This window comes from Oncorhynchus mykiss, chromosome 6 (genome assembly GCF_057628025.1).
Source record: "Oncorhynchus mykiss isolate SJ-2025 chromosome 6, ASM5762802v1, whole genome shotgun sequence".
Taxonomy (NCBI): domain Eukaryota; kingdom Metazoa; phylum Chordata; class Actinopteri; order Salmoniformes; family Salmonidae; genus Oncorhynchus; species Oncorhynchus mykiss.
In genome coordinates, this window is record NC_143027.1 from 82,856,548 (window position 1) to 82,880,495 (window position 23,948).

At 45.4% G+C, this 23,948-nt stretch overlaps 1 protein-coding gene across 1 annotated transcript in view; it reads left to right on the forward strand.

Moving 5' to 3' along the window:
- Positions 1-23,948, forward strand: part of LOC110506865 (ADAMTS-like protein 3) — a 224,875-nt gene that overhangs the window by 98,668 nt on the left and 102,259 nt on the right. The window contains exons 6-7 of the mRNA XM_090239130.1: positions 2,865-3,101; positions 15,090-15,216. Of these exons, the coding sequence (XP_090095256.1) occupies positions 2,865-3,101; positions 15,090-15,216 (364 nt within the window). The remainder of the gene's footprint in view (positions 1-2,864; positions 3,102-15,089; positions 15,217-23,948) is intronic.

Sequence of the window (23,948 nt, forward strand, 5' to 3'; positions counted from 1 at the left end):
GATGAGTTCCCAGCATAATATTTAGACCACCGCTCCCGGTGTGAAAGAGATGGATATCAACAAAGCAAGAGAGAGAGAGAAACACTTGACTTTATGAAGTCCCATCCATGTAGTTCAATGAGAAAGAGAAGGAGGGTGTGTGTGTGTGTGTCTGTGTGTGTGTGTGTCTGTGTGTGTGTGTGTGTGTGTGTGTGTATGTGTGTGTCTGTGTGTGTCTGTGTGTGTGTGTGTGTATGTGTGTGTCTGTGTGTGTGTATGTGTGTGTCTGTGTGTGTGTGTGTGTGTGTGTGTGTCTGTGTGTGTGTGTGTGTGTGTGTGTGTATGTGTGTGTCTGTGTGTGTGTGTGTGTATGTGTGTGTCTGTGTGTGTGTGTGTGTATGTGTGTGTCTGTGTGTGTGTGTGTGTATGTGTGTGTCTGTGTGTGTGTGTGTGTGTGTGTCTGTGTGTGTGTGTGTGTGTGTGTGTGTATGTGTGTGTCTGTGTGTGTGTGTGTGTATGTGTGTGTCTGTGTGTGTGTGTGTGTATGTGTGTGTCTGTGTGTGTGTGTGTGTATGTGTGTGTCTGTGTGTGTGTGTGTGTATGTGTGTGTCTGTGTGTGTGTGTATGTGTGTGTCTGTGTGTGTGTGTGTGTATGTGTGTGTCTGTGTGTGTGTGTGTATGTGTGTGTCTGTGTGCGTGTGCGTGCGTGCGTGCGTCTGTCTGTCTGTCTGCCTGCCTGCCTGCGTGCGTGTGTGTCTGTGTGTGTCTGTGTGTGTCTGTGCGTGTGTGTGTCTGTGCGTGTGTGTGCGTGTCTGTGCGTGTGTGTGTCTGTGCGTGTGCGTGCGTGCGTCTGTCTGTCTATCTGCCTGCCTGCGTGCGTGCGTGTGTCTGTGTGTGTCTGTGCGTGTGTGTGTCTGTGCGTGTGTGTGCGTGTCTGTGTGTGTGTGTATGTGTGTGTCTGTGTGCGTGCGTCTGTCTGTCTGTCTGTCTGCCTGCCTGCCTGCGTGCGTGCATCTGTCTGTGTCTGTGTGTGTGTGTGCGTGTCTGTGTGTGTGTGTCTGTGCGTGTGTGTGTCTGTGCGTGTGTGTGCGTGTCTGTGTGTGCGTGTCTGTGTGTGTGTGCGCGTAAAGCAAGGCCTAAGGAGAGACTTAGTAAAGGCTCGCTGTTGGCAAAGAGTTGGGTCTAACACATGTACAGTGGGGCAAAAAAGTATTTAGTCAGCCACCAATTGTGCAAGTTCTCCCACTTAAAAAGATGAGAGAGGCCTGTGATTTTCATCATCGGTACACTTCAACTATGACAGACAAAATGAGAAAAAAAATCCAGAAAATCACGTAGGATTTTTTATGAATTTATTTGCAAATTATGGTGGAAAATAAGTATTTGGTCAATAACAAAAGTTTATCTCAATACTTTGTTATATACCCTTTGTTGGCAATGACAGAGGTCAAACGTTTTCTGTAAGTCTTCACAAGGTTTTCACACACTGTTGCTGGTATTTTGGCCCATTCCTCCATGCAGATCTCCTCTAGAGCAGTGATGTTTTGGGGCTGTTGCTGGGCAACACGGACTTTCAACTCCCTCCAAAGATTTTCTATGGGGTTGAGATCTAGAGACTGGCTACGCCACTCCAAGACCTTGAAATGCTTCTTACGAAGCCACTCCTTCGTTGCCCGGGCGGTGTGTTTGGGATCATTGTCATGCTGAAAGACCCAGCCACGTTTCATCTTAAATGCCCTTGCTGATGGAAGTAGGTTTTCACTCAAAATCTCACGATACATGGCCCCATTCATTCTTTCCTTTACACGGATCAGTCGTCCTGGTCCCTTTGCAGAAAAAAAGCCCCAAAGCATGATGTTTCCACCCCCATGCTTCACAGTAGGTATGGTGTTCTTTGGATGCAACTCAGCATTCTTTGTCATCCAAACACAACGAGTTGAGTTTTGACCACAAAGTAATATTTTGGTTTCATCTGACCATATGACATTCTCCCAATCTTCTTCTGGATCATCCAAATGCTCTCTAGCAAACTTCAGACGGGCCTGGACATGTACTGGCTTAAGCAGGGGGACACGTCTGGCACTGCAGGATTTGAGTCCCTGGCGGCGTAGTGTGTTACTGATGGTAGGTTTTGTTACTTTGGTCCCAGCTTTCTGCAGGTCATTCACTAGGTCCCCCCGTGTGGTTCTGGGATTTTTGCTCACCGTTCTTGTGATCATTTTGACCCCACGGGGTGAGATCTTGAGTGGAGCCCCAGATCGAGGGAGATTATCAGTGGTCTTGTATGTCTTCCATTTCCTAATAATTGCTCCCACAGTTGATTTCTTCAAACCAAGCTGCTTACCTATTGCAGATTCAGTCTTCCCAGCCTGGTGCAGGTCTACAATTTTGATTCTGGTGTTCTTTGACAGCTCTTTGGTCTTGGCCATAGTGGAGTTTGGAGTGTGACTGTTTGAGGTTGTGGACAGGTGTCTTTTATACTGATAACAAGTTCAAACAGGTGCCATTAATACAGGTAACGAGTGGAGGACAGAGGAGTCTCTTAAAGAAGAAGTTACAGGTCTGTGAGAGCCAGAAATCTTGCTTGTTTGTAGGTGACCAAATACTTATTTTCCACCATAATTTGCAAGTAAATTAATAAAAAATCCTACAATGTGATTTTCTGGATTTTTTTTCTCATTTTGTCTGTCATTGTTGAAGTGTACCTATGATGAAAATTACAGTCCTCTCTCATCTTTTTAAGTGGGAGAACTTGCACAATTGGTGGCTGACTTAATACTTTTTTGCCCCACTGTAAGCTGTTATCTCTTCTGTTTGTTCCCTCTGCTGAGCCATCTTATCCTTCTCTATCTTCCTTTTCTTTCCTCTCCTCCCTTCTTCCCCAGGACTGTCCCGTCGAGTCGGGAGACTTCCGAGCCCAGCAGTGCTCCGCCCACAATGACATCAGGTACCAGGGCATGGTCTACGAGTGGATTCCCGTGCCCTATGAACCCTCGGCTGCGTGTGCCCTGCGGTGCCAGGCGCGGGGGAGGAGCCTAACGGTGGAGCTGGCGCCTAAGGTTCTAGACGGAACACGTTGCCGGGCCGACGCCCTGGATATGTGCATCAGTGGGGTCTGTCAGGTGAGATACTGACTGATTGTTTGGATGGATATTATAAAGCACTTTTCCAGATGCTCAAAGTCAGGGCCGTGCACAGACCTTTCAGGGGGCATTGTTTTCTGCAACAAGACAAACTCATCATCACAAATTGTAAGCAAGCTAGTTACAGTATCTCCTAAAGACATGATTGACATGGGGAAAATAGGATGGGCTATCAGCTGCTCATTGATGTTGGTGATTGATGTAAATCTGCTAGTTAGCTCGCTCCATTTATTTTCCTGATTGTTTGATGTCTTTCTGCCTCTCTCTCTGCTGCCTATCAGCCAACCAGATGCAATATTGATGATGATGTAAGCTAAATGAAATGTTATGCTGCTGTTGAAGTACTGTTGTATTTAAACTAGGTAGATAGACAGACACTCGACCGGTGACCGTATCTCTCAACCGGGCTTGTAATCTCAGTACAGGGCAGACTGGGAATAGGGGGGGAAATTATACCACCACCCAAAATGACACTTAGGAGACTGGAAGGGCAAAGGGCATGTTCTCTACACAGGTAAGGCCCTATCTGTGCATGTGCCTGATCAAAGTACGAGGGAAACTCGTATATTATTACAATATGATGATATTATAGTAATATCTTGTGTAATAAGGATTGGATTTATATAGCACTTTTCCATGTGCTCAAAGCACTTTAGATTGCATGGGGAGGGAAAGTCACCTCATCCACCACCAATGTGTCACCCACCTGGACTGTGCCAGGGCAGCCATTGTGGTTCCAGAAAGTTAATCAGCCATGTCAATGACAGATCAGGGGACACGATGTACAATATGACACGATACAATAAAATGTCTCAAGACTGGATCAGGAAGGAGAGAGAGACAGGAGGAAGGAGAGAGAGACAGGAGGTACGACAGGAGGAAGAAGAGAGAGACACAGAAGGTACGACAGGAGGAAGGAGAGAGAGAGAGACACAGAAGGTACGACACTTGTTTCAGAAAGACAGATTCCCCACATCATATGCTGTAGTGCACTAGAACACAGTGCTAGACTAGGCTTGCATCCCAAATGGTACCCTATCCCCTGTATAGTGCCCTCTTTTTGACCAGAACCCTATGTGCTCTAGTCAAAAGCACTGCACTATATCATAGGGAATAGAGTGCTATTTGGGACCTGTAGCAGTTCTAGGCCAGAGAGGAATGCACACTGTTGTGTGTCTAGCCAAGCGGAAATTCACCTATCCACTTCATCCATTAAGGAAGTAGACCCTCTTTATGCAAATCCTTAAAAGTACACTTATACAGTGCCAGGCCATGATAACTTAACAGGGAACGAGGGACATTACTTAGTCCCACAAGGCATTAACTTGTTACTGATACTTCTCTAAGTATCCTGTATATCAGCAAGCTACAGTACGAAGCGGTCTTCATGGAACCATGACAAAGTGCTTGTTCAACCCAAATAGAACCTTCTTGTTATACTACCCATAGACATTCTCAAGTGAAGTGTGTGTGTGTGCGTGCGTGCGTGCGTGCGTGCGTGCGTGTGTGTGTGTGTGTGTGTGTGTGTGTGTGTGTGTGTGTGTGTGTGAGAGAGAGACATGGAGCTGCGATGTCAAGATCTGTCTTTTTCTGACCATGTTCAAATAGCTCTGCACGGTACTTCATGGATTCTGCCCTCTAAGTGGTGTGTATATAATGGGTATAAGGAGTGTTTGTGTTTACTGGGACTGCTGGCCAGGTAAGTCATATTGGGTTTGTTATGCTGGCTGCTATTCCCATAGAGTCTGGAGCACAAACTCTGTTCTTCACCATTTCAAGACAAATATGCCGTCTAAATACAACATTACATACACAGACATCAGTGTCAGATACCATGTAAAACATGTGAGTTTGGTTCCCCAAACCCCACGCCTCATCCTCTAAACCAGAGGGCGAGGAAACATAACCCATTTTCAATGTGGCCCTCTGGACCTCGGGGCAAAATGAGCTTGACACACCTGCTCTAAACCAATGTCTCCCAAGCCGTTCCTCCAGACCTCCAACAGTTCCACCAGAGTTCACTACTTAAAGGTTTGACGATTAGCTGACTAGTTGAATCAGGTGTGCTGGTGCTGGAATAGCACCAATATGTCGTGGCTGTGGTCCACGAGGAACCGATGACTATGACGTTGAGCTGTGAACATTGGCATTATGTCTTATGTAGATGGTACATTCCTGTACTGGGCTAACAACAGTGACCGATCAAGACACACTGTACATTACATATCCAGTATCACCCTTAAACATGTACTTTATGGTATTACTGTATCATCAGAAAGAGAGAACGCTTTGAGTTAGTGAAAGTGGGCTGTAAAGTGAGCTACGTTCAGGGGATCTATGTGTTTGAGAGTGAGCTAGTATCACCCTTAAACATGTACTTTATGCTATTACTGTATCATCAGAAAGAGAGAACGCTTTGAGTTAGTGAAAGTGGGCTGTAAAGTGAGCTACGTTCAGGGGATCTATGTGTTTGAGAGTGAGCTAGTATCACCCTTAAACATGTACTTTATGCTATTACTGTATCATCAGAAAGAGAGAACGCTTTGAGTTAGTGAAAGTGGGCTGTAAAGTGAGCTGCGTTCAGGGGATCTATGTGTTTGAGAGGGTGAGCTGGAAGCAGATGTTAGTTAGTAATAGTTAACTAACACATTCACTTTATTTGATTATTTTAGCACTTCTTGGGACTTGGGAGCATTTTTCATGTAGATACATTCTTAATTCATTGATTAATTGACTGAGTTTATTTTTGCCAGTTGAAAATGAATATAAAGCCGCTTCAGTAGGAAACAACATTACATACATTCAAATAAAGGATGAAGCATAAACACAATGAAACCTCCTGGGTTAACAACGCTGACAGATGAATACCTACCCTTCAGCAGACAGAGGAATACCTACCCTTCAGCAGACAGATGAATACCTACCCTTCAGCAGACAGATGAATACCTACCCTTCAGCAGACAGATGAATACCTACCCTTCAGCAGACCGATGAATACCTACCCTTCAGCAGACAGATGAATACCTACCCTTCAGCAGACAGAGGAATACCTACCCTTCAGCAGACAGAGGAATACCTACCCTTCAGCAGACAGAGGAATACCTACCCTTCAGCAGACAGATGAATATCTACCCTTCAGCAGACAGATGAATACCTACCCTTCAGCAGACAGATGAATACCTACCCTTCAGCAGACAGATGAATACCTACCCTTCAGCAGACAGATGAACACCTACCCTTCAGCAGACAGATGAACACCTACCCTTCAGCAGACAGATGAATACCTACCCTTCAGCAGACCGATGAATACCTACCCTTCAGCAGACAGATGAATACCTACCCTTCAGCAGACAGATGAATACCTACCCTTCAGCAGACAGATGAATACCTACCCTTCAGCAGACAGATGAATACCTACCCTTCAGCAGACAGAGGAATACCTACCCTTCAGCAGACAGATGAATACCTACCCTTCAGCAGACAGATGAATACCTACCCTTCAGCAGACAGATGAATACCTACCCTTCAGCAGACAGATGAATACCTACCCTTCAGCAGACAGATGAATACCTACCCTTCAGCAGACAGATGAATACCTACCCTTCAGCAGACAGAGGAATACCTACCCTTCAGCAGACCGATGAATACCTACCCTTCAGCAGACAGATGAATACCTACCCTTCAGCAGACAGATGAATACCTACCCTTCAGCAGACAGATGAATACCTACCCTTCAGCAGACAGATGAATACCTACCCTTCAGCAGACAGATGAATACCTACCCTTCAGCAGACAGAGGAATACCTACCCTTCAGCAGACAGATGAATACCTACCCTTCAGCAGACAGATGAATACCTACCCTTTAGCAGACAGAGGAATACCTACCCTTCAGCAGACAGATGAATATCTACCCTTCAGCAGACCGATGAATACCTACCCTTCAGTAGACAGATGAATACCTACCCTTCAGTAGACAGATGAATACCTACCCTTCAGCAGACAGAGGAATACCTACCCTTCAGCAGACAGATGAATACCTACCCTTCAGCAGACAGATGAATACCTACCCTTCAGCAGACAGATGAATACCTACCCTTCAGCAGACAGATGAATACCTACCCTTCAGCAGACAGATGAATACCTACCCTTCAGTAGACAGATGAATACCTACCCTTCAGTAGACAGATGAATACCTACCCTTCAGCAGACAGAGGAATACCTACCCTTCAGCAGACAGATGAATACCTACCCTTCAGCAGACAGATGAATACCTACCCTTCAGCAGACAGATGAATACCTACCCTTCAGCAGACAGATGAATACCTACCCTTCAGCAGACAGATGAATACCTACCCTTCAGCAGACAGATGAATACCTACCCTTCAGCAGACCGATGAATACCTACCCTTCAGCAGACAGATGAATACCTACCCTTCAGCAGACAGAGGAATACCTACCCTTCAGCAGACAGAGGAATACCTACCCTTCAGCAGACAGAGGAATACCTACCCTTCAGCAGACAGATGAATATCTACCCTTCAGCAGACAGATGAATACCTACCCTTCAGCAGACAGATGAATACCTACCCTTCAGCAGACAGATGAATACCTACCCTTCAGCAGACAGATGAATACCTACCCTTCAGCAGACAGATGAATACCTACCCTTCAGCAGACAGATGAATACCTACCCTTCAGCAGACAGAGGAATACCTACCCTTCAGCAGACAGATGAATACCTACCCTTCAGCAGACAGATGAATACCTACCCTTCAGCAGACAGATGAATACCTACCCTTCAGCAGACAGATGAATACCTACCCTTCAGCAGACAGATGAATACCTACCCTTCAGCAGACAGAGGAATACCTACCCTTCAGCAGACCGATGAATACCTACCCTTCAGCAGACAGATGAATACCTACCCTTCAGCAGACAGATGAATACCTACCCTTCAGCAGACAGATGAATACCTACCCTTCAGCAGACAGATGAATACCTACCCTTCAGCAGACAGATGAATACCTACCCTTCAGCAGACAGAGGAATACCTACCCTTCAGCAGACAGATGAATACCTACCCTTCAGCAGACAGATGAATACCTACCCTTCAGCAGACAGATGAATACCTACCCTTCAGCAGACAGATGAATACCTACCCTTCAGCAGACAGATGAATACCTACCCTTCAGCAGACAGAGGAATACCTACCCTTTAGCAGACAGATGAATACCTACCCTTCAGCAGACAGATGAATACCTACCCTTCAGCAGACAGATGAATACCTACCCTTCAGCAGACAGATGAATACCTACCCTTCAGCAGACAGATGAATACCTACCCTTCAGCAGACAGATGAATACCTACCCTTCAGCAGACCGATGAATACCTACCCTTCAGCAGACAGAGGAATACCTACCCTTCAGCAGACAGATGAATACCTACCCTTCAGCAGACAGATGAATACCTACCCTTCAGCAGACAGATGAATACCTACCCTTCAGCAGACAGATGAATACCTACCCTTCAGCAGACAGAGGAATACCTACCCTTCAGCAGACAGAGGAATACCTACCCTTCAGCAGACAGATTAATACCTACCCCTCAGCAGACAGATGAATACCTACCCTTCAGCAGACAGATGAATACCTACCCTTCAGCAGACAGAGGAATACCTACCCTTCAGCAGACAGAGGAATACCTACCCTTCAGCAGACAGATGAATACCTACCCTTCAGCAGACAGATGAATACCTACCCTTCAGCAGACAGATAAATACCTACCCTTCAGCAGACAGAGGAATACCTACCCTTCAGCAGACAGATTAATACCTACCCTTCAGCAGACAGATGAATACCTACCCTTCAGCAGACAGATGAATACCTACCCTTCAGCAGACAGATGAATACCTACCCTTCAGCAGACAGATGAATACCTACCCTTCAGCAGACAGATGAATACCTACCCTTCAGCAGACAGAGGAATACCTACCCTTCAGCAGACAGAGGAATACCTACCCTTCAGCAGACAGATGAATACCTACCCTTCAGCAGACAGATGAATACCTACCCTTCAGCAGACCGATGAATACCTACCCTTCAGTAGACAGATGAATACCTACCCTTCAGCAGACAGATGAATACCTACCCTTCAGCAGACAGATGAATACCTACCCTTCAGCAGACAGAGGAATACCTACCCTTCAGCAGAAAGAGGAATACCTACCCTTCAGCAGACAGATGAATACCTACCCTTTAGCAGACAGAGGAATACCTACCCTTCAGCAGACAGATGAATATCTACCCTTCAGCAGACAGATGAATACCTACCCTTCAGCAGACAGATGAATACCTACCCTTCAGCAGACAGATGAATACCTACCCTTCAGCAGACAGATGAACACCTACCCTTCAGCAGACAGATGAACACCTACCCTTCAGCAGACAGATGAATACCTACCCTTCAGCAGACCGATGAATACCTACCCTTCAGCAGACAGATGAATACCTACCCTTCAGCAGACAGATGAATACCTACCCTTCAGCAGACAGATGAATACCTACCCTTCAGCAGACAGATGAATACCTACCCTTCAGCAGACAGAGGAATACCTACCCTTCAGCAGACAGATGAATACCTACCCTTCAGCAGACAGATGAATACCTACCCTTCAGCAGACAGATGAATACCTACCCTTCAGCAGACAGATGAATACCTACCCTTCAGCAGACAGATGAATACCTACCCTTCAGCAGACAGATGAACACCTACCCTTCAGCAGACAGATGAACACCTACCCTTCAGCAGACAGATGAATACCTACCCTTCAGCAGACCGATGAATACCTACCCTTCAGCAGACAGATGAATACCTACCCTTCAGCAGACAGATGAATACCTACCCTTCAGCAGACAGATGAATACCTACCCTTCAGCAGACAGATGAATACCTACCCTTCAGCAGACAGATGAATACCTACCCTTCAGCAGACAGAGGAATACCTACCCTTCAGCAGACAGATGAATACCTACCCTTCAGCAGACAGATGAATACCTACCCTTCAGCAGACAGATGAATACCTACCCTTCAGCAGACAGATGAATACCTACCCTTCAGCAGACAGATGAATACCTACCCTTCAGCAGACAGAGGAATACCTACCCTTCAGCAGACCGATGAATACCTACCCTTCAGCAGACAGATGAATACCTACCCTTCAGCAGACAGATGAATACCTACCCTTCAGCAGACAGATGAATACCTACCCTTCAGCAGACAGATGAATACCTACCCTTCAGCAGACAGATGAATACCTACCCTTCAGCAGACAGAGGAATACCTACCCTTCAGCAGACAAATGAATACCTACCCTTCAGCAGACAGATGAATACCTACCCTTTAGCAGACAGAGGAATACCTACCCTTCAGCAGACAGATGAATATCTACCCTTCAGCAGACCGATGAATACCTACCCTTCAGTAGACAGATGAATACCTACCCTTCAGTAGACAGATGAATACCTACCCTTCAGCAGACAGAGGAATACCTACCCTTCAGCAGACAGATGAATACCTACCCTTCAGCAGACAGATGAATACCTACCCTTCAGCAGACAGATGAATACCTACCCTTCAGCAGACAGATGAATACCCACCCTTCAGCAGACAGATGAATACCTACCCTTCAGCAGACAGATGAATACCTACCCTTCAGCAGACCGATGAATACCTACCCTTCAGCAGACAGATGAATACCTACCCTTCAGCAGACAGAGGAATACCTACCCTTCAGCAGACAGAGGAATACCTACCCTTCAGCAGACAGAGGAATACCTACCCTTCAGCAGACAGATGAATATCTACCCTTCAGCAGACAGATGAATACCTACCCTTCAGCAGACAGATGAATACCTACCCTTCAGCAGACAGATGGATACCTACCCTTCAGCAGACAGATGAACACCTACCCTTCAGCAGACAGATGAACACCTACCCTTCAGCAGACAGATGAATACCTACCCTTCAGCAGACCGATGAATACCTACCCTTCAGCAGACAGATGAATACCTACCCTTCAGCAGACAGATGAATACCTACCCTTCAGCAGACAGATGAATACCTACCCTTCAGCAGACAGATGAATACCTACCCTTCAGCAGACAGAGGAATACCTACCCTTCAGCAGACAGATGAATACCTACCCTTCAGCAGACAGATGAATACCTACCCTTCAGCAGACAGATGAATACCTACCCTTCAGCAGACAGATGAATACCTACCCTTCAGCAGACAGATGAATACCTACCCTTCAGCAGACAGAGGAATACCTACCCTTCAGCAGACCGATGAATACCTACCCTTCAGCAGACAGATGAATACCTACCCTTCAGCAGACAGATGAATACCTACCCTTCAGCAGACAGATGAATACCTACCCTTCAGCAGACAGATGAATACCTACCCTTCAGCAGACAGATGAATACCTACCCTTCAGCAGACAGAGGAATACCTACCCTTCAGCAGACAGATGAATACCTACCCTTCAGCAGACAGATGAATACCTACCCTTCTGCAGACAGATGAATACCTACCCTTCAGCAGACAGATGAATACCTACCCCTCAGCAGACAGATGAATACCTACCCTTCAGCAGACAGAGGAATACCTACCCTTTAGCAGACAGATGAATACCTACCCTTCAGCAGACAGATGAATACCTACCCTTCAGCAGACAGATGAATACCTACCCTTCAGCAGACAGATGAATACCTACCCTTCAGCAGACAGATGAATACCTACCCTTCAGCAGACAGATGAATACCTACCCTTCAGCAGACAGATGAATACCTACCCTTCAGCAGACCGATGAATACCTACCCTTCAGCAGACAGAGGAATACCTACCCTTCAGCAGACAGATGAATACCTACCCTTCAGCAGACAGATGAATACCTACCCTTCAGCAGACAGATGAATACCTACCCTTCAGCAGACAGATGAATACCTACCCTTCAGCAGACAGAGGAATACCTACCCTTCAGCAGACAGAGGAATACCTACCCTTCAGCAGACAGATTAATACCTACCCCTCAGCAGACAGATGAATACCTACCCTTCAGCAGACAGATGAATACCTACCCTTCAGCAGACAGAGGAATACCTACCCTTCAGCAGACAGAGGAATACCTACCCTTCAGCAGACAGATGAATACCTACCCTTCAGCAGACAGATGAATACCTACCCTTCAGCAGACAGATAAATACCTACCCTTCAGCAGACAGAGGAATACCTACCCTTCAGCAGACAGATTAATACCTACCATTCAGCAGACAGATGAATACCTACCCTTCAGCAGACAGATGAATACCTACCCTTCAGCAGACAGATGAATACCTACCCTTCAGCAGACAGATGAATACCTACCCTTCAGCAGACAGAGGAATACCTACCCTTCAGCAGACAGAGGAATACCTACCCTTCAGCAGACAGAGGAATACCTACCCTTCAGCAGACAGATGAATACCTACCCTTCAGCAGACAGATGAATACCTACCCTTCAGCAGACCGATGAATACCTACCCTTCAGTAGACAGATGAATACCTACCCTTCAGCAGACAGATGAATACCTACCCTTCAGCAGACAGAGGAATACCTACCCTTCAGCAGACAGAGGAATACCTACCCTTCAGCAGACAGAGGAATACCTACCCTTCAGCAGACAGATGAATACCTACCCTTTAGCAGACAGAGGAATACCTACCCTTCAGCAGACAGATGAATATCTACCCTTCAGCAGACTGATGAATACCTACCCTTCAGTAGACAGATGAATACCTACCCTTCAGCAGACAGATGAATACCTACCCTTCAGCAGACAGAGGAATACCTACCCTTCAGCAGACAGATGAATACCTACCCTTCAGCAGACAGATGAATACCTACCCTTCAGCAGACAGATGAATACCTACCCTTCAGCAGACAGATGAATACCTACCCTTCAGCAGACAGACGAATACCTACCCTTCAGCAGACAGAGGAATACCTACCCTTCAGCAGACAGATGAATACCTACCCTTCAGCAGACAGATGAATACCTACCCTTCAGCAGACAGCAGCGGGTTCGCTGCCTTGGCATCACAGCTTACACATAATATGATTCTATTAGGATCATTTATACTAGCGATTGCCATTTCAGATAAAAATAGGTTATTATTATTATTTTTGCTTTGCATATCACTTCTTTAAAACAGATGTATGGCTTGGCCACATACTGCTTCTTTTGGAAACGTTGAGGATCTTTGAAGAACGGGCTAAATTGATTATTTGTTCCTCAAAGAATATGAATAGATTGTTCAGAACAGAAAAGAAACTAAGAAAAAACAGGACAAAAACAATAAGTACAGCCGGAACATTTCTTTCCCTGGGAAAGTATAATGCCAGTAATGTTCATTGTCCACAACAACCCCAATCCTAGGTTTGTGGACCTAGGTCGTTAAACTATTTTTATGCACTGATGTTCAGACAGCAACCTCTGCATTTAAACACTCTCTCAGTAAATGTACACCACTTTGGCTGTAGCAACGTTCCATAAAGGTTGAAATGCAATAGAAAGAGACAGGTTGATATTGAGCTCTCGCAGACCTAATGGAATAGAAACACAGACTGTATAATCAGGAAGATGATGGATTGAGTTTATGTAGTGTTTTCATTCATGCTGTGAAATGTTTAACTTGATATTCCAGAGGTGGGTAATGCATATATCAATCTAATGATGGAATCAATTAATTTATAGATGTCAATAATATAGCCTACAGTGGTGACAGTCCTCTCTTTATTTACATACATTACTCTGTCTCTCTCTCTTTCTCTCTCTGTCTTTGTTTCTCTGTCTCTCTCTTTCTCTCTCTGTCTTTGTTTCTCTGTCTCTCTCTTTCTCTCTCTTTCGCTCTCTCTCGCTCTGTCTCTCTCTCCCTGTCTGTCTCTGTCTCTCTCTCTCTCTCTCTCTCTCTCTCTCTCTCTGTGTTTCTCTCTCTCTCTGTTTCTCTCTCTCTCTCTCTCTCTCTCTCTCTCTCTCTTTCTTTCTTTCTCTCTCTCTTTCTCTCTCTGTCTTTGTTTCTCTCTCTCTGTTTCTTTCTCTCTCTGTCTCTCTCTCTGTCTCTCTGTTTCTCTTTCTGTCTCTCTCTCTCTATGTCTCTCTGTCTCTCTCTGTCATGCAAAGAAACATAGAGGGGTTTCATATGAGCTGGGCCTTCCATAGGCCGTCCACACAGCTGGTACACATTTCACTGCTATCTGAAATCCATCACACAACCTTCAAACATACAGTAGGCACTGTACAGTAGTCTACCTAGTTCTGAGTCACAACCAATTCCAACTGGGTGTCTAATTCTGTGCTGTGGTTGGAACTACTGTTTTGTCTATATAGAGGGGTCAAAACTTGGTCTTAGTCACATGCTGAGGTGAATCTGAAAGGCAAGTCAAAGTTCCAGTAGCGATGAGAACATGGTATAGAAGGCTGTGAGGAATAGAATAGACAGCAGGCTGTGAGGAATAGAATAGACAGCAGGCTGAAATAGTACTGTGTTTAACACGTGACAGAATGGGGCCAGTCCTCTACCTTCCAATGTTTATTTATTAATGATGAGAGCATGGATGGAGCGTTGAGCTGGGAAAATAAACTGAATTCCTGAAAGGAGAAGCATGTGTGTGTGTGTGTGTGTGTGTGTGTGGGGGGGGGGGGGGGGGGGGGGTACAGTGTGTCCATCTCACTCTCACTTTTCCTATACCTCTCTTGTAACCACCCTCCACTCTCTGTCCCTCCGCCTCCGTTCATCCCCTCTCTATCCAAATCAAATGTTATTGTTCACATACACATGTTTAGCAGATGTTATTGTGGTTGTAGAGAAATGCTAAACCAAATCCCCCTCTCTCTTTCTCACCTCTCTATCCATATTTGTGTTGGCAGGAGGTGGGATGTGACAGACAGTTGGGCAGCGGTGCCAGGGAAGACAACTGCGGTGTGTGTGCCGGCGACGGTTCTACTTGTCGGCTGGTCCGGGGCCAGGCGCTGCCTCACGTCTCACCGGAAGAACGTAGGTACACAACAAGCTCGGCAATGCCTGAAAAAATCAACTCTTCCCTCTCTAAGCTGACCTTCTACCCTGTATCAATATCTTTACACACAGAGGTTGTGAACACACTCTCTGTTGAAAACACATTATCGTCTCTCTCCCTTGTCCGCCTATGGCCCTAGGTAAACACAATCTCTCTTCATCTCTCTCCCCCAACCAGGTTTACAACTGCTGTGAAAATACACTCTAGTCTCCCTAGCTCTCATCTTCTTCCAGGCCCATGTAAATATCCCTCACCAACAAGGTTCACAAAGCTTGTTCAAATACACTCTTTCTCTCTCTTTTCTCTGGCCATCAATATAGTATCGCCCCCAATGGCCCTCAATCCCTCAAGTCCTGAGCCCTGTCTCAGGTCTGGTCTGGGTTAGTTTTCTGTCTCAGGTCTGGTCTGGGTTTGTGTTCTGTCCCAAGTCTATTTCGGGTTAGTGTTCTAGCATGGGTTAGTGTTCTGTCTCAGGTCTAGCCTGGGTTAGTGTTCTGTCACAGGTCTGGCCTGGGTTAGTGTTCTGTCCCAGGTCTAGCCTGGGTTAGTGTTCTGTCTCAGGTCTAGCCTGGGTTAGTGTTCTGTCTCAGGTCTAGTCTGGGTTACTGTTCTGCCCTATGTCTGGTCTGGGTCAATGTTCTGTCCCAGGTCTGGTCTGGGTTAGTGTTCTGTACCAGGTCTGGTCTGGGTTAGTGTTCTGTCCCAGGTCTGGTCTGGGTTACTGTTCTGCCCTATGTCTGGTCTGGGTTAGTGTTCTGTCCCAGGTCTGGTCTGGGTTAGTGTTCTGTACCAGGTCTGGTCTGGGTTAGTGTTCTGTCCCAGGTCTGGTCTGGGTTAGTGTTCTGTACCAGGTCTGGTCTGGGTTAGTGTTCTGTACCAGGTCTGGTCTGGGTTAGTGTTCTGTCCCAGGTCTGGTCTGGGTTAGTGTTCTGTCCCAGGTCTAGTCTGGGTTAGTGTTCTGTACCAGGTCTGGTCTGGGTTAGTGTTCTGTCCCAGGTTTGGTCTGGGTTAGTGTTCTGTCCCAGGTCTGGTCTGGGTTAGTGTTCTGTCCCAGGTCTAGTCTGGGTTAGTGTTCTGTACCAGGTCTGGTCTGGGTTAGTGTTCTGTCCCAGGTCTGGTCTGGGTTAGTGTTCTGTACCAGGTCTGGTCTGGGTTAGTGTTCTGTCCCAGGTCTAGTCTGGGTTAGTGTTCTGTACCAGGTCTGGTCTGGGTTAGTGTTCTGTCCGAGGTCTGGCCTTGGTTAATGATCTGTCTTGGTGTTAATAAGTGTTATGGTCCACACAGTTTATTTATCAAAGCTGGGATACTACTATGCCATCTGGCTTAGACTGTCCACAGATGGAACTATCCAGTGTAAGCTTCAAAATGGAGGCAGATTTTTTGTGTGTGGGCTTTTCATAAAATGTTATGTGTGGAGATTAAAATCATGACTGCATTTTGTCTGTCACTATTATGTTTTTTCTCACGTGATAACTGCATTCTGGTTTTCTTGGAGGTGGTTAGGGACATTAAATACCATGTAAAATAGCTATGTTTTTACTAGAAAAATGTGTGGTTTGTGAATTAAATTAAATTATTGCATTCCAGTCTGCCAAGCACTGGTTACTGTAAACAGGACTGCGTTCCATGTTTCAAAGAGTTGAGAAATGTTGACTTGAAGGTCGGCCTCTTCCTGGTAAATTGTTGGCTATTGTAGTCAGCTTCATGGAATACACTACAGGAGTATTTTAGGTCTTGGTGAAATCAAACATTGAAAAGGTTTCCATTCATTTTGGAATGAGGCATATAGCTGGATCTACACAATAGATGGCATGGGACATCTCAACATTCAACTACTTTTGAGGTGTAAAAAACATCTGACAAACTAACATTTTGTTAAGATGCTCTTGGCTATTTCCCGTACAGCTTAGCATTTCACACGTCTTTAAAGGTTAATTAAGTAGATAATTCAATTTATTGGCCTTCCAGCTAAGGTATTGTATCACATTCCTCAAATGAACATGGTTTGGCATGCGCTGGACAGTGGAAATGAACATGGTTTGACATGCGCTGGACAGTGGAAATGAACATGGTTTGACATGCGCTGGACAGTGGAAATGAACATGGTTTGGCATGCGCTGGACAGTGGAAATGAACATGGTTTGACATGCGCTGGACAGTGGAAATGAACATGGTTTGGCATGCGCTGGACAGTGGAAATGAACATGGTTTGACATGCGCTGGACAGTGGAAATTAACATGGTTTGACATGCGCTGGAGAGTGGAAATGAACATGGTTTGACATGCGCTGGACAGTGGAAATGAACATGGTTTGACATGCGCTGGACAGTGGAAATTAACATGGTTTGACATGCGCTGGAGAGTGGAAATTAACATGGTTTGGCATGCGCTGGACAGTGGAAATTAACATGGTTTGACATGCGCTGGACAGTGGAAATGAACATGGTTTGACATGCGCTGGACAGTGGAAATGAACATGGTTTGACATGCGCTGGACAGTGGAAATGAACATGGTTTGACATGCGCTGGACAGTGGAAATTAACATGGTTTGACATGCGCTGGACAGTGGAAATTAACATGGTTTGGCATGCGCTAGACAGTGGAAATGAACATGGTTTGACATGCGCTGGACAGTGGAAATTAACATGGTTTGACATGCGCTGGACAGTGGAAATGAACATGGTTTGGCATGCGCTGGACAGTGGAAATGAACATGGTTTGACATGCGCTGGACAGTGGAAATGAACATGGTTTGACATGCGCTGGACAGTGGAAATGAACATGGTTTGACATGCGCTGGACAGTGGAAATGAACATGGTTTGACATGCGCTGGACAGTGGAAATGAACATGGTTTGACATGCGCTGGACAGTGGAAATGAACATGGTTTGACATGCGCTGGACAGTGGAAATGAACATGGTTTGACATGCGCTGGACAGTGGAAATTAACATGGTTTGGCATGCGCTGGACAGTGGAAATGAACATGGTTCGCTCCCTCAAAAAGCCTTGCTATTAGAAATAACAAGTGACCACCATGTAAATATTTAGATCAGTCTTTTCATTGTTGGTGGGTGTTTACAGTATCTGTCACATACCTATAGCACTGGCCAATGGGCATTTGGTCAAGCAGTAGTGTCTGGTCTATGGCACTGCATCCCAGTGCTATAGGCGTCACTACAGACCCTGGTGTGATCCCGGGCTGTATCACAACCAGCCATGATTGGTAGTCCCATAGGCCGGTGCACAATTGGCCCAGCATCGTCCGGGTTAGGGTTTGGCCAGGGTAGGCCATCATTGTAAAATAAGAATTTGTTCTTATCTGACTTGCCTAGTTAAATAAAGGTAAAATATTGTAAAACACTCACTTTGGGAGCAAATTGGAAAACTCCAGAAAGTACTGTAGTATTGTGATTGTATGAGCTGAAAGTAGTTGAACTAACAGTGACATTGGGTATGTACTGTACATTTAGTTGAACTAACAGTGACATTGGGTATGTACTGTACATTTAGTTGAACTAACAGTGACATTGGGTATGTACTGTACATTTAGTTGAACTAACAGTGACATTGGGTATGTACTGTACATTTAGTTGAACTAACAGTGACATTGGGTATGTACTGTACATTTAGTTGAACTAACAGTGACATTGGGTATGTACTGTACATTTAGTTGAACTAACAGTGACATTGGGTATGTACTGTACATTTAGTTGAACAAACAGTGACATTGGGTTGGTTTCTCAAATGACTGCCTCACCTGGTTCACCAACTACTTCTCAGACAGAGTTCAGTGTGTCAAATCGGAGGGCCTGTTGTCCGGACCTCTGGCAGTCTCTATGGGGGTGCCACAGGGTTCAATTCTTGGGCTGACTCTCTTCTGTGTATACATAAATGATGTCGCTCTTGCTGCTGGTGATTCTCTGATCCACCTCTACGCAGACGACACCATTCTGTATACTTCCGGCCCTTCTTTGGACACTGTGTTAACAAACCTCCAGACGAGCTTCAATGCCATAAATACAAGTAAAACCAAATGCATGCTCTTCAACCGATCAATGTCTGCACCTGCCCGCCCGTCCAGCATCACTACTCTGGACGACTCTGACTTATAATATGTGGACAACTACAAATATCTGGGTGTCTGGTTAGACTGTAAACTCTCCTTCCAGACTCACATTAAGCATCTCCAATCCAAAATTACATCTAGAATCAGCTTCCTATTTCACAACAAAGCATCCTTCACTCATGCTACCAAACATACCCTCGTAAAACTGACTATCCTACCAATCCTCGACTTCGGCAATGTCCTTTACAAAATAGCCTCCAACACTCTACTCAGCAAATTGGATGCAGTCTATCACAGTGCCATCCGTTTTGTCACCAAAGCCCCATATACTACCCACCACTGCGACCTGTATGCTCTCGTTGGCTGGCCCTCGCTTCATATTCATCGCCAAACCCACTGGCTCCAGGTCATCTGTAAGTCTTTACTAGGTAATGCCCCGCCTTACCTCAGCTCACTTGTCAACATAGCAGCACCCACCCATAGCACGCGCTCCAGCAGATATATCTCACTGGTCACCCCCAAAGCCAATTCCTCCTTTGGCCACCTTTACTTCCAGTTCTCTGCTGCCAATGACTGGATCGAACTGCAAAAATCACTGAAGCTGGAGACTCGTATCTCCCTCACTAACTTTAAGCACCAGCTGTCAGAGCAGCTCACAGATCACTACATACAGTGCCTTGCGAAAGTATTCGGCCCCCTTGAACTTTGCGACCTTTTGCCACATTTCAGGCTTCAAACATAAAGATATAAAACTGTATTTTTTTGTGAAGAATAAACAACAAGTGGGACACAATCATGAAGTGGAACGACATTTATTGGATATTTCAAACTTTTTTAACAAATCAAAAACTGAAAAATTGGCCTTGCAAAATTATTCAGCCCCTTTACTTTCAGTGCAGCAAACTCTCTCCAGAAGTTCAGTGAGGATCTCTGAATGATCCAATGTTGACCTAAATGACTAATGATGATAAATACAATCCACCTGTGTGTAATCAAGTCTCCGTATAAATGCACCTGCACTGTGATAGTCTCAGAGGTCCGTTAAAAGCACAGAGAGCATCATGAAGAACAAGAAACACACCAGGCAGGTCCGAGATACTGTTGTGAAGAAGTTTAAAGCCGGCTTTGGATACAAAAAGATTTCCCAAGCTTTAAACATCCCAAGGAGCACTGTGCAAGCGATAATATTGAAATGGAAGGAGTATCAGACCACTGCAAATCTGTCCATGGGACAACAATCAGTCATATATATTACGACAATCAGTCGTATATTGCACAAATCTGGCCTTTATGGAAGAGTGGCAAGAAGAAAGCCATTTCTTAAAGATATCCATAAAAAGTGTTGTTTAAAGTTTGCCACAAGCCACCTGGGAGACACACCAAACATGTGGAAGAAGGTGCTCTGGTCAGATGAAACCAAAATTGAACTTTTTGGCAACAATGCAAAACGTTATGTTTGGCGTAAAAGCAACACAGCTCATCACCCTGAACACACCATCTCCACTGTCAAACATGGTGGTGGCAGCATCATGGTTTGGGCCTGCTTTTCTTCAGCAGGGACAGGGAAGATGGTTAAATACAGGACCATTCTGGAAGAAAACCTGATGGAGTCTTCAAAAGACCTGAGACTGGGACAGAGATTTGTCTTCCAACAAGACAATGATCCAAAACATAAAGCAAGATCTACAATGGAATGGTTCAAAAATAAACATATCCAGGTGTTAGAATGGCCAAGTCAAAGTCCAGACCTGAATCCAATCGAGAATCTGTGGAAAGAACTGGAAACTGCTGTTCACAAATGCTCTCCATCCAACCTCACTGAGCTCGAGCTGTTTTGCAAGGAGGAATGGGAAAAAATTTCAGTCTCTCGATGTGCAAAACTGATAGAGACATACCCCAAGCGACTTACAGCTGTAATCGCAGCAAAAGGTGGCGCTACAAAGTATTAACTTAAGGGGGCTAAATAATTTTGCACGCCCAATTTTTCAGTTTTTGATTTGTTAAAAAAGTTTGAAATATCCAATAAATGTTGTTCCACTTCATGATTGTGTCCCACTTGTTGTTGATTCTTCACAAAAAAATACAGTTTTATATCTTTATGTTTGAAGCCTGAAATGTGGCAAAAGGTCGCAAAGTTCAAGGGGGCCGAATACTTTCGCAAGGCACTGTATGTACATAGCCCATCTGTAAATAGCCCATCTGTAAATAGCCCATCTGTAAATAGCCCATCTTTAAATAGCCCATCCAACTACCTTATCCCCATACTGTTATTTATTTATTTTGCTCCTTTGCACCCCAGTATCTCTACTTGCACATTCATTTTCTGCACATCTATCACTCCAGTGTTTAATTGCTATATTGTAATTACTTCGCCACCATGGCCTATTTATTGCCTTACCTCCCTTATCCTACCTCATTTGCACTCACTGTATATAGAATTTTACTATTGCATTACTGACTGTATGTTTGTTTATTCCATGTGTAACTCTGTGTTGTTGTTTTTGTCGCACTGCTTTGCTTTATCTTAGCCAGGTCGCAGTTGTAAATGAGAACTTGTTCTCAACTAGCTTACCTGGTTAAATAAAGGTGAAATAAAAATACAAAAATAAGTTGGGTGTGTACTGTACATTTAGTTGAATTAGCAGCGATAGTGCAGCCGAAACGCGTCAGTTTTTAAACTGTGTTCCCATTGAACATGCCATAGAAATAAAGGCATTTTAATGAATTATATGAAGAGTGCCCTGATCCTCCTTTCTTTTTGGTTCTAACAGTGACATTGGGTTTGTACTGTACAGTACAGCTGTCGATGCCTGGGATTATTCAGCATATTTAGGAGGGAAAACACTGCATTCTATTGAACTTCGGCATAGTATTTACAGTTTACCTCTAAATAAAATGTCTATCAATTTTAGATACCCAAGACATGGTATCAGGGTTAGTAGTTTTCTGTCTATTTTAATATGGATGTCCAAGACATGGTATCAGGGTTAGTAGTTTTCTATCTATTTTAATATGGATGTCCAAGACATGGTATCAGGGTTAGTAGTTTTCTATCTATTTTAATATGGATGTCCAAGACATGGTATCAGGGTTAGATGTTTTCCTGACAATGTGACCTGACCAAAAATAGTAGATCATTACTAGGTCCTTGCTGACCCCATTAGACCATTACTAGGTCCTGGCTGACCCCATTAGACCATTACTAGGTCCTGGCTGACCCCATTAGACCATTACTAGGTCCTGGCTGACCCCATTAGACCATTACTAGGTCCTGGCTGATCCCATTAGACCATTACTAGGTCCTGGCTGACCCCATTAGATCATTACTAGGCCCCGTCTGACCCCATTAGACCATTACTAGGTCCTGGCTGACCCCATTAGACCATTACTAGGTCCTGGCTGACCCCATTAGACCATTACTAGGTCCTGGCTGACCCCATTAGACCATTACTAGGTCCTGGCTGATCCCATTAGACCATCACTAGGTCCTGGCTGACCCCATTAGACCATTACTAGGCCCCGGCTGACCCCATTAGACCATTACTAGGTCCTGGCTGACCCCATTAGACCATTACTAGGTCCTGGCTGACCCCATTAGATCATTACTAGGCCCCTGCTGACCCCATTAGACCATTATTAGGCCCTGGCTGACCCCATTAGACCATTACTAGGTCCTGGCTGACCCCATTGACCATTACTAGGCCCCGGCTGACCCCATTAGACCATTACTAGGTCCTGCCTGACCCCATTAGACCATTACTAGGTCCTGGCTGACCCCATTAGACCATTACTAGGTCCTGGCTGAACCCATTAGACCATTACTAGGCCCCTGCTGACCCCATTAGACCATTACTAGGCCCCGGCTGACCCCATTAGACCATTACTAGGCCCCGGCTGACCCCATTAGTCCATTACTAGGCCCCTGCTGACCCCATTAGACCATTACTAGGTCCTGGCTGACCCCATTAGACCATTACTAGGTCCTGGCTGACCCCATTAGACCATTACTAGGTCCTGGCTGATCCCATTAGACCATTACTAGGTCCTGGCTGACCCCATTAGATCATTACTAGGCCCCGGCTGACCCCATTAGACCATTACTAGGTCCTGGCTGACCCCATTAGACCATTACTAGGTCCTGGCTGATCCCATTAGACCATTACTAGGCCCTGGCTGAACCCATTAGACCATTACTAGGCCCTGGCTGAACCCATTAGACCATTACTAGGTCCTGGCTGACCCCATTAGACCATTACTAGGTCCTTGCTGACCCCATTAGACCATTACTAGGTCCTGGCTGACCCCATTAGATCATTACTAGGCCCCGGCTGACCCCATTAGACCATTACTAGGTCCTGGCTGACCCCATTAGACCATTACTAGGCCCCGGCTGACCCCATTAGACCATTACTAGGTCCTGGCTGACCCCATTAGACCATTACTAGGTCCTGGCTGACCCCATTAGATCATTACTAGGCCCCTGCTGACCCCATTAGACCATTATTAGGCCCTGGCTGACCCCATTAGACCATTACTAGGTCCTGGCTGACCCCATTGACCATTACTAGGTCCTGCCTGACCCCATTAGACCATTACTAGGTCCTGGCTGACCCCATTAGACCATTACTAGGCCCCGGCTGA